General features: G+C 45.7%; 1 protein-coding gene across 1 annotated transcript; it reads left to right on the top strand.

The window, feature by feature from the left end:
• Nucleotides 1–7,255: 7,255 nt before the first annotated feature.
• Nucleotides 7,256–8,242, top strand: LOC308282713 (DGAT1/2-independent enzyme synthesizing storage lipids-like; the record flags this gene model as incomplete). The annotated part of the gene is made up of 1 exon (XM_080723103.1): nt 7,256–8,242. One exon carries the CDS (start codon nt 7,256–7,258, stop codon nt 8,240–8,242), a length of 987 nt encoding a protein of 328 aa, XP_080579229.1.
• Between the last annotated feature and the right edge of the window lie 3,997 nt (nt 8,243–12,239).

Below are 12,239 nucleotides of genomic sequence, written 5' to 3'. Positions count from 1 at the left end.
GACAACGTTTTAAATGTCCATGCTATATGGTATGCTGTTTGAACGTGGCCATGTGCACGCATCCGCCTGGGTGACAGAAGACTTCTGGGCGAGTGCTGGAGCTTTGGCATGGGATCAACTTTGACCAAAACAAATGCACATACCTGGTTGGTTGTGGCCATATTTTCCCAAATATGGAGATAGATGTTTGATGTCATAGACCACATGAGGCTGACACAATATGTCCATATATGGTCATTCCCAGATACGGGCTATGTCCATATATGGGCATTCCCTGATATGGGCTTAATATTGATGACATATCAGCGTTCTCTATATATGAGCATGAAAGGATTGTTTAGTGTGGTTGCCCTAACAGGGGATCATCTGGAAATGCCCATATATGGACTTAACATTGACGTAAAATGCATGCTAATTAGGCCAGATGGAGAGGGACAGTCCTTCTGGAGGGGCCTCGGGCCGGCCCAGTTAGGGCCAGGCCTTAATTTCCGGGCCCGTTGAGAATGCTGAGCTGGTCGAGTCATCATTTTGATGTCATAACAGGTCAGATATATCCTTCTGCTGAGCTGGTCAAGTCAACATTGTTATGTCAGAACATGTCAGTGCAAATGAATTTGGCTTGGCCATTCATTTGCATCATTGTGATGTCAGAAGAGCATGAGGTGTGACAGACGGACAGACAGACATGAGCTGGAGGTTTTCATACTAAATAGCAACAGCCACACCCTATAATTCGTTGACTGGGGGAGTCCCCCCAGGAGTCTGTACTTGGCTTCCAAATTTACCTCAACACCCAAATCTCTGCACCGAAAAAGGCCCATCTGCATTGTGAGCATGTAGATCAGCTATTTTCACAAAATCTTTGCCTGTTAATGACCAGAATAAGAGATGCTAGGGTTGTATTCACGTGGCTATTTCCGATGGGTTATTTTGAACAGGAATGACAATTGATGTCTTCCATAACTGGGATTCGTGCAAAAGGATCTGAGGAAGAGAGAGTGGAGGATGGGTGTTACAGTAGTTCCTGGGCGCAGTTGCTCAGGACCCGGCCTGGGATTCCTTTCCGACCCGGGAGCGCTAATATTGGGTTTATGTATTATAAGTTGGAGGTAAAGATCATCTCCACTATACGAGGAGGTGATCCTATTGTCCTTAGTTATATAACAATAAGGTTTTTTTTTAAATCCCCACCAACCTATACAGAATTGTTTGGCTGAATCGGATATGTGCCCTCATTGGCATCAACCTACCCTATTGTGCCAGACGGTAATTTTAGTTGCACCAGGTGCACTTAGACGCACAGGTGCGATTCATCCATCACCATATCCATTAACCACCGTTGTACCCGTCTCTGTCTGTGTCGCTTCTATGCCATTATATGGAGATCTGTAATGTCATCAATATGAGGCCATACAGTCATCGCTCGGACGGTTCACACCGAGATTATATGCAACTCAGGGATCTGAAATATCCACTTGATCCGACTGACTCTGTACATTAGTCCCAAGGGTCCTCTTTGATATGCACGGATTGCACGCCAAGTTTGCGTTTGAGTTATGCAGGGGACAGACAGGCGGACAGACAGTTCTTGTTTTAGTTGTTTGTAAGAATTGTCTTGTCCAAACTCTCCTGAACTTGAATGCAGCTTATGTTGAAAGAAGTGCCCTCTCTGTGTAGAAATCCATGCCGTTTGCCACATCTCCAGTATTGAATTGATTATGCTTAGTTCAGTGTGCTGTGTATCAAGCACTGAAGATAGCCCGACCTCCAAGCTCACAACGCGTCGCAGCACGACTCGTTGTGAGCTTGGAGGTCGGCTATTTTCGGTATTTTCACCAAAGGCCCTTTTACAAATTTCAGCCCCTGCCTCTCTAACATTCTCTGCACGTCCCTGCTCGACACCCAAATCTCTGCACCGAAAAAGGCACATGTGCATTGTGAGCATTTAGCTCAGCTATTTTCACTAAATGTTTGCCTATTAATGACCAGAATAAGAGATGCTAGGATTGTATTCACATGGCTATTTCTGATGGGTTATTTTTGAGCGGTGCAAACCGCTCCTATAAGTGGCTGTGCGTGTGTCCGTAGCCTTTTTCCTCAGCGTTTTGCCATAGTAAAATGTGTGTGCGTAGCATCATGTTTGTCTAGTGATGTCATATGTCGTATGTCTGTAGCCTTTTTCCTCAGCGTTTTGCCATAGCAAAATGTGTGTGTGTCCGTAGCTGTGCGTGTGTCCGTAGCCTTTTCCCTCAGCGTTTGGCCATAGTAAAATGTGTGTGCGTAGCATCATGTTTGTCTAGTGATGGCATATGTCGTATGTCTGTAGCCTTTTTCCTCAGCGTTTTGCCATAGCAAAATGTGTGTGTGTAGCATAGCCTGTACATCCTAGATTTAAATCCTAGTCTGAAGATGTTATGCAAGCACGACCACCGCTCACTTCACATTGGGTGTGATTTTTTCATTTAGAACAGGAATGACAATAATTGATGTCTTCCATAACTGGGATTGGTGCATAAAGATCTGAGGAAGAGAGAGTGAAGGATGGGTGTTACAGTAGTTCCTGGGCGCAGTTCTTCAGGACCCTACCTGGGATTCATTCCGGCCCGGGAGCGCTAATATTGGGTTTACCTATAATAAGTTGGAGGTTAAGATCATCTCCACTATATGAGGAGGTGATCCTATTGTCCTTACTTAGAACAATAAGGTTTTTTTAAATCCCCAACAATCTATACGGAATTGTTTGTCTGAATCGGATACCGATATGTGCCCTCATTGGTATCAACCTACCCTATTGTGCCAGATGGTAATTTTAGTTGTAGCTGCACCCAGTGCACTTACACGCACAAGTGAGATTCATCCATCCACATATCCATTAACCATTATACGCATATGTGGTGCCATTAGGCTACATGCTTGGTTCTTAAAGGGACTACACCATGAATTTACATTTTTCCAATTTTTATGTATTTTCTTGGTGTCCCGCCAGCAACTTCTATCCTCACAAAGTCCTATTTCTGACCATTGTGTCTTTCTCAGTTTATGGGCAGATCTATGTTAGCATGTCTCAGAACGGTCCTGATTGTGAAAGGTCAGATTTGTGATGTCACAAGGCCTGAGAAGGAGGCAGGAGGAGCTGGGTGAGGGTTGGGGAGGGGTGGGCAGGCCTGAGAAGGAGGCAGGAGGAGCTGGGAGAGGGTTGGGGAGGGGTGGGCAGGCCTGCTGAGCAGGAGGTGTGGGGCCAAAACTGGCTCAATAGCGCAGTCCTCCCACTCAGGACAAGGTGGTACTGCAGCTGAAAATGCTCTGAAAGCCAGGCAGAAATGACAGGGGCTCTGTATTCAGGAGTGGTAATTTAGCCTCAAACCTTTTCAAAAACGTTTTTGGGACACAAACAGTGTTATATAAATTATTTTTAAATGCATGGTGTAGGACCTTTAAAGTGAGAGGCTACATGCTTAAAAGGCTACATGCTTGGTTCTTAAAGTGGGACCTGTTGTACCCGTCTGTCTGTGTCGCTTCTATGCCATTATATGGAGATCTGTGATGTCATCAATATGACGCCGCTCGGACGGTTCACACCGAGATTATATGCAACTCAGGGATCTGAAATATCCACTTGATCCGACTGACTCTACATTACTCCCAAGGGTCCTCTTTGATATGCATGGATTGCACACCAGTTTTGCGTTTGAGTTATGCAGGGGACAGACAGACGGACAGACAGTTCTTGTTTTTGGTGTTTGTAGGAATTGCCTTGTCCAAACTCTCCTGAACTTGAATGCAGCCGATGTTGAAAGAAGTGCCCTCTCTGTGTAGAAATCCATGCCGTTCGCCACATCTCCAGTATTGACTTGATTATGCTTAATTCAGTGTGTATCAAGCACTGGAAATAGCCAACCTCCAAGCTCACAACGCGTCGCAGCACGACTCGTTGTGAGCTTGGAGGTCTACTATTTTCGATATTTTCACCAAAAGTCCTTTTACAAATTTCAGCCCCTGCCTCTCTAACATTCTCTGCACGTCCCTGCTCGACACCCAAATCTCTGCACCGAAAAAGGCCCATCTGTGCATTGTGAGCATGTAGATCAGCTATTTTCACTAAATCTTTGCCTGTTAATGACCAGAATAAGAGATGCTAGGATTGTATTCACATGGCTATTTCTGATTGGTTCTTTTTGGAGCTGTGTGGAACACAAGCTCCCTATACGTGGCCGTGTGTGTGGGTCTCCGTCCGTCCGTCCGTCCGTCCGTCCGTCCGTGTCTGTAGCCTCAAAGTTTGGCACGCTACTCCTCCCACAGTTTTTGCACCACACACTCGCGCCATATGTCAAATCGACCGGCTTACTCGCGAATCGTGTGCTAGTAACTTGCTAAGAGAAAGGTTCTATAGTTTAATTGATATTAATTTATTAGTGAATTAATTTTCCCCATTGACTTATAATGGGAATTGCAAAAACTCACATTCAAGTATTTTTCTCTCGTAAACCATAGGAGCTACAGTTTCAAACCTCGGAGAGGAGATTCATAATGATTTTAAGAAAGAATCCAAAAATAATTACATCACTCGGCCTCATGGTGGCGCTATAACGGGCCACTTTGCGTTTTGCCCCGTAACTCTTGAACCGTAGATCGGAAAATAAAAATTCTTTTTTCCCTGGATTCCTTGGGTCAAGACGCATCTCCCCATATAGGCCACGCCCATTTGCGCCAGGATAGATTTTCCGCCATCTTGAATTTTCTCCAAAACACACTTTTTGCACCTTTTCCTACATATTTTCTTCAAATGTCACAAAAATCGGTACACATGATCCTGGGTGACCAGAGAGGTGCTACACACACACACACACACACACACACACACACACACACACACACACACACACACACAACTCCACTTCGAACAGAGGTTCGATTTTTTCATTTTGAACAGGAATGACAATAATTGCCCATAACTGGGATTGGTGCATAAAGATCTGAGGAAGAGAGAATGAAGGATGGGTGTTACAGTAGTTCCTGGGCGCAGTTCTTCAGGACCCAGCCTGGGATTCATTCCGGCCCGGGAGCGCTAATATTGGGTTTACGTATAATAAGTTGGAGGTTAAGATCATCTCCACCATATGAGGAGGTGATCCTATTGTCCTTACTTAGAACAATAAGGTTTTTTTAAATCCCCACCAATCTATACGGAATTGTTTGGCTGAATCGGATATGTGTCCTCCTCATTGGCATCAACCCACCCTATTGTGCCAGACGGTAATTATAGTTGCATTCAGTGCACTTAGACGCACAAGTGATATTCAGCCATCCACATATCCATTATACATACGTGGTGCCATTATTAGGCTTGTGGAATAAACTCCCTGTCGCACTTAGAACAACGGACGCACTCGCTAGCTTTTGCCGTGGACTGAAGACTCACCTTTTCAGATGCACCTAAACCCTTAGCACTACTGAAACACCAATGACCATACATGAAGCTAGTTAGCATTTGTTTTTAGGTTCTTTAGAACCTTTTTTCTTGACTGATTATTTTGTTTTCTAGTTAGATATTCATTTGCATTTGTTTTATTGCTGTTGATGTACTGACACATATTATCTTCTTTATCATTGTGATGTTTAACTGCTTATTGTAAGTCGATTTGGATTAAAAGCGTCTGCTAAATGCCTAAACTGCGTGGCGCATGCATGCTGTAGTGTAGGTAGGCCATCGGTTCTTAAAGTGGGACCCATTGTACCCGCCTGTCTGACTGTCTGCATCACCTCTATGCCATTATATGGAGATCTGTGTGTGATGTCATCAATATGACGCCATAGTACTGTCATCACTCGGACGGTTCACACAGAGATTACGTGCAACTCAGGGATCTGAAATATCCACTGCCACATGGCGGTTGTGGCACCCGCCGATCCGACTGACTCTGTAGGCCGACATTACTCCCATGGACCCTCTGTGATATGCACTCCAAGTTTGCTTTTGAGTTATGCGGGGCACAGGACAGACAGTTCTCTTGTATTTGTTGTTTGTAATTTCAACATTTGTTTTATCAGTCTATGACGTCAGTACTGTGACCCAAAATAGGCCTACTAATACAGTGACTGTATATAGAACTATAGGTAAACTGGGATTGATTCATGAGGTATTATGTCATCAGCACTGTGTGTCTGCTATACTATATATTGGACCCCTGCAGGGAAACCACACTATAGTACAGTACTTGTCCGACGTTATTCCTTCCATCCATCTTTCCAGATAACGTTTTTATTCCCCGCGCTTCTCCTCCTACAGTTTTGGTGACACACACTTGGGCCATATGTCAAATCGACCGGCTTCATCAGGACACATAGGGGTGTATTTTGCTAAGAGATAAGTTACATATAGTTTATAGTTTTATAGTAATGTATATACATTTATTTGTGAATTAATGTATATATAAATTGCTTTAATTAAAATGTTAACTTTTCCCAAATATGGAGATGACTGACATCATAGACCACATGAGACTAACACAGTATGTCCATATAAGGGCATTCCAAGATATGGGCTTAATATTGATGACATCAGGGATCCCCATGTATGAGCATGAAATGGACAAGTACTAACACAGAGATCTCCATATATGGCCATTAATGTATTGGTGAATACATTTCCCCCATTGACTTGAATGGGCAAAATTCTAATTTGCAATTCATTTGCAAGTGTGACTCGCGTCACAGCAACCACACTTGCAATTTCCAATTGCATCTTTCTAGTTTTGCAGGTGTAATAGGCACGAAGTATTTCGAGACCAGTCTATGATGAACTGCAACGTCGGTCATTTCCATAAATGGGCATAATCTGTCCAGACACAAACACATCTTTAAATCCTGGGTGATGTCAGTGTGATGTCAGGGCTCACTGCTTATACCTTTTCACCTGTTTTGTCAGTCATTTTCACCCTGATCACAATTCAGATCTCTGGCCCTGTGATGCATGCATGATTTCCTTTCATCATGCTATATAATTTAACTAGAGAGCTTAATGTAATCCCGATTACTTCTAGTCTTGCTTTGACACAAGTCGTTAGGCTCTTAAAGAATGTCTCTAGATCAGGTTTAGCTTACAGCTCACCCCCAAAAGGAGAATCAAGAAACGGATCGAGGACGATTCACGACTAAGCAAATGTGTGGATCTCTCCTTCCAATGCTGGCTGGTTCACCACCTTCACTGTCTAATAAGCTGACTGACTGGTTTGACCGAATAGTTGTCATTTGCAGGATGTCAGACGGTGGCAACCAATCGTGCCTGTCGATGGCAGAGGACTCTGTCTCCTTCCTGACGCTGACCCGTGCATGGTGGGCAGAGTGGGCAGCGTTAGGCTGCGTTCGGGATTACTCGATGTGGCTCTTCACCCCCCTGGCCATCGTCTTCGTCATACTGCCTATCCTCTTCATCATACTGATCTATCTGTCTATACTCTTCCTCCACGTCTACAAGAGGAAGAACAAGCTGAGAGAGGCCCTGCTTTCTGACAACTTCTGGGACGGGGCCAGGAAGACCCTGGCCATACTGTGGGAGGGACACGGGACCATATGGCACGGCTATGAAATCCGTGGGATGGAGAAGATCCCCGACGAGGGTGCAGCGCTGATCGTGTTCTACCATGGAGCCATCCCCGTTGACTACTACTACTTCCTGGCCAACGTTCTCATCCAGAAAGGACGCATCTGTCATTCTGTCGCTGACCACTTCCTCTTCAAAGTCCCAGGCTTCAAGCTGTTGTTAGAGGTGTTCAGCGTGTTCCATGGACCCCAGGAGGAGTGCGTGCGGGCCCTGCAGAGCGGTCATCTCTTGGCCATCGCTCCGGGCGGCGTCCGGGAGGCATTGTTCAGCGACAAGACCTACCCACTGCTCTGGGGCAAACGCAAGGGCTTTGCAAAGGTCGCCATCGCGGCGAAAGTGCAGATAATTCCAATGTTTACTCAGAACGTGCGGGAAAGCTTCCGAACGCTGGGGACGCTGAGATTCTTCCGCTGGGTTTACGACAGATTCCGGATTCCCATAGTTCCAATGTATGGGGGCTTTCCCGTCAAACTATGCACTTACCTGGGTGACCCCATCCCGTACGACCCAGACGTCAATGCTGATGAGCTGGCAGAGAAGGTTAAGCAGGCCGTCCAGGACCTCATTGACCAGCATCAACAGATCCCGGGAAGCATCTTTCGGGCACTGCTGGAGCGCTTCCATACCAGGCAACAAGGATGAGTAACACTTCACCTCTCCTACTGTAACTGCATGTTCACTACATGGTCTCTGACCTTTGGAGCACAGACTCCAGGATAGGAGCCACTGCTGCTCTAACCTACAAGTGCCTGTAAAGCTACACTGCTGTTTCTCCTATCAATGCGCCCACTGGACTTACTGGCACAGAAACAGTTTATTCAACTCTTACTGGCACAACAAACTATTTGAAGAATAACCCAAACCACCTTCCAAGTGCTCACCACATGAAACCATATAGTGTCCGTATTCTGGGTGTGTCATAACAGGTGAACATTCAGCGAAAATGGTACAGTAAATCTGCAAGCTCAACAGGGTGTGCTGTGAACTGGTCTAATGTCAGTGAAGACAATTGGCGTGGAGAGAAAAGGGGAGGGGACCAAGTACAGATCGCAGCAGTGGGGACCCCGTTCAATGATGTATGCCCAGCCAGGTTAAACATTATGTTCTCAATTTGGAATAGGTACAGAGGTAGTGGTCTGAGGCCAATGAAAACACTTTTTGTTCAATCTTCATGACAAAGAAACCAGTTGTCCCATGACATATCTACAGGTATACCTGGGCAAGGTTTCAGCCTGATTCCATAGATGGCTTGTCTTGGCTAGCCGATGACATCCTCTGTGCCCATGCAGATTTGGATGTGAGCCCATCTGACTTCCATTAATACATGATTAAAAAAGAATAAATAAAAAAGTGTTTTACGCAACAAACACACGCAAGCACGCACGCACGCACGTGCGCACGCACGCACGCACGCACGCACGCACGCACGCACGCACGCACAGTAACACACACACACACACACACACACACACACAGTTACCTCTTTAAGAGCCACACTGTACAAAAGAAGAAGTTCTTGTAAACTGGATTGGTCAACTCTAGCCAAGTTATCAAATATTTTGTAGTGTTATTTGTCGCAACATATTAAAACAAGGGTTGATTTTAAGTTGCTGATGTATCGCATATATTTATTACATTCAAATTGCAAATGCCTAAACTATTTGTGATTTGAGTACATTGTTTTACTCTTTTGTTTGTGTATACTGTGTTAATACTGTGTCATTATTTGCATGTACATAAATAAATACATTCTTTAATGACTGTGTGTGTGTGTGTGTGTGTGTGTGTGTGTGTGTGTGTGTGTGTGTGTGTGTGTGTGTGTGTGTGTGTGTGTGTGTGTGTGTGTGTGTGTGTGTGTGTGTGCATGTTGTGAAACACACACTACATCTTTAATATGTTGGACTGTGTTCAGAATAAAACACTGACATATTCTGCACTTTAGATGTCAATATTTTATACAGCAATGTTCTTCAAGGCTTTGAGGCCTTTGTCCGATTTCTTAAACTAGAGAGAGGTTCTACCTCTGTAATACTGATGCTCTAGGTCAGTAGTTCTCAAACCTTTAAATTTCAAGGTCTCCTCTTAACTCTGACAGCATACAAATGGAACATTTGGTTGTATGCTGTCATAGTCGTAAGGGTCAATTTAGACCCTGCTAAAGGAACCCAGAGGGTCCCTAGCTGGAAACTTTGAGAACCACTGTTCGGTGAACTGACCCAGTTGGTCTGAGTAGGAATTACATGAAGCTTGAAAACTCGACTTTAAGGTGTTAAGATGTGAGTAAGGGAGCACAGGATAAACTATAAGAAATCTCAACAAATTGTTGAGTAATGAAATAATTTCACCCACTCTACCTGTTACCTGTTATGGATTTTAAATTGATGTAGTAGCCTACTGACACTATAGGGTATCAAAAACCCAGCAATGGCAAAACATTAACATTTGTGATATTGTTAAGCCTAAATTATGCTCCACGTAGCCTACTCTTCAACTGTGTTGCGTGGCGAAAACTGCTCTACTGATCTACAAGCACATTGAATCTGCAAATGAGATTGCAGATTGACATTTTAACTGATTAAAATCATTTGGATTTTAGTAGAGGGCACATAACTGAAATAAAAGGGTTTTTATTACATTATTTAGTTAGTATGTCTTATCCTATTAAACATAACATAGGCCTAGACATTATTAAATGATGTTAATGTATTTATTAAATTATGTTAATGTCTTTTATAATTTTCGCAATTTTGTATTGACAAACAAAAAATATCTCTATCAGTAAGAATGCTCTCGACCACTCTATAAATGTTCTCTTCTTTTTAAGAGAGAGAAGGAATAACAAAGCTGAATCCCAGATAACAAAATAATAGTTAATTAAAAGACTGGGTCTCGCTGTATTGCTCAGGCTGCACTGCAGTGTCTATTCACAGGCTATCTATTCACACAAAGAAACCAGTTGTCCCATGACATATCTACAGGTATACCTGGGCAAGGTTTCAGCCTGATTCCATAGATGGCTTGTCTTGGCTAGCCGATGACATCCTCTGTGCCCATGCAGATTTGGATGTGAGCCCATCTGACTTCCATTAATACATGATTAAAAAAGAATAAATAAAAAAGTGTTTTACGCAACAAACACACGCAAGCACGCAGGCACGCAGGCACGCACGCGCGCACGCACGCACGCACGCACGCACGCACACACATACACACACACACACACACACACACACACACACACACAGTTTTCTGTCATTTACTCGAAATGCACTCCTCTTGGGTTATCGCGCCTCCTAGCGTGCGATACAGAGCTACACATATGCTCCCGAATGACAAAGTCGGAGGGTATGCCAGTCAAAACGCCCCGCCCCAACCGTGGGCATAAGGCGCGAGACTGGCATGTGTACTTCCTCTTCCGTTCCTCTGCACGCATGAGATACGGACGTCTACACATGTTACTCTACGACAAATAATTAATTCTTCAAGTTACTCAGTCTAAGTTCAGTTCGAATTCAACTTTAGCCTTAGCGGTGAGTAGGACCATCACCCACGGGTTTCGTTCAACTTGGTCTGTTCTTCTCTGTTTTGTTCTTCGCTGTTTGCTGCTAACGATAACAAGCGGCTAGCCTAGGTTAGCTTAGCTTACCGTCGTCATGTCTAGCGAGGGTCTGTTTTCACCACCCCTCCCTCGACGCTGCGGGGATCCGGAGTGCAGCCGCTTCATCGCCGCTGAGGACCCGCATTCCATCTGCCTGGGCTGTCTGGAGCTACAACACGCTTGGCAAGGTTTCTACTTCCCAAACAGCTGCGTGTTCTGCGCGACGATGGACGCGGCCGTTCTTCACCAGCGTCTGCTGGTGGTCATGAACATGGACGCTGCAAGGCCCAAACAAAGCCACGTCGCTCGGGGAGCTCAGATGGAACACGGCGCTCAGATCCCCGCCACGCCAGGACAAAGAAGCGGGCCTGTTTCCAGCACCGCAGCAAGGTTTGTCCAGGCGGCTCCTAGTGTTTGCGAACCTATCCGCAGTAGCTTCGCTCCGATGTACACTATTTCTACCACAGCGCACAGTGGTGGACCCGGCATGTTCGGCTCTACCCCGCGCTTCTCCTTCACGCCCGGTCCTGGTTTGACCAGCACCGGGCCTCTCCAGGCCTCCGCCGCCCTGCAGGCTAGCCTCCAGGGACCACTCCAGGCGGGGCCATTGTCTCCGGTCGCCGCCGAGGCGGCCACCAGTGGGACTCCTCACCCCACCAACCCGTTCCTGATGACTCCAACGGTCACCGCCCCCCCCTCTTTCCCCCCTCTCTTAACGTCCCAACAGAACGTGCCACGTAAAGTGCCTCGCGGCTCGGACGAGTTTGGCACCTCCGAGGAGGAGGAAGATGCCATGGAAGGAGAAGAGGAGGAAGATGAAGAGGAGGAGGAGGAGGACGGTTTGGTTCAAGAGGAGACAAGTGAGGACATTGTGATGCTAAGCCCCCGTCATGGCGGCACCCCTCGCACCTCACCCCAAGCCCCCCCCATCGCCCCTGCCAAGAAGGCAGCGGTGGATAAGGAGAAGGTGGGCGCCACAGCAGAATCCACCCCACAAGAACTGGACCTGCTGGCAGTGGTTGAGCTGGCGGTGGCCAAGAT

Source organism: Nannobrachium achirus, assembly GCF_963921795.1.
Source record: "Nannobrachium achirus genome assembly, chromosome: 4".
In the NCBI taxonomy this organism is placed as follows: domain Eukaryota; kingdom Metazoa; phylum Chordata; class Actinopteri; order Myctophiformes; family Myctophidae; genus Nannobrachium; species Nannobrachium achirus.
The sequence above is the reverse complement of the archived record's forward strand: the minus strand, read 5'-3'. Positions and strand labels throughout refer to the sequence as shown.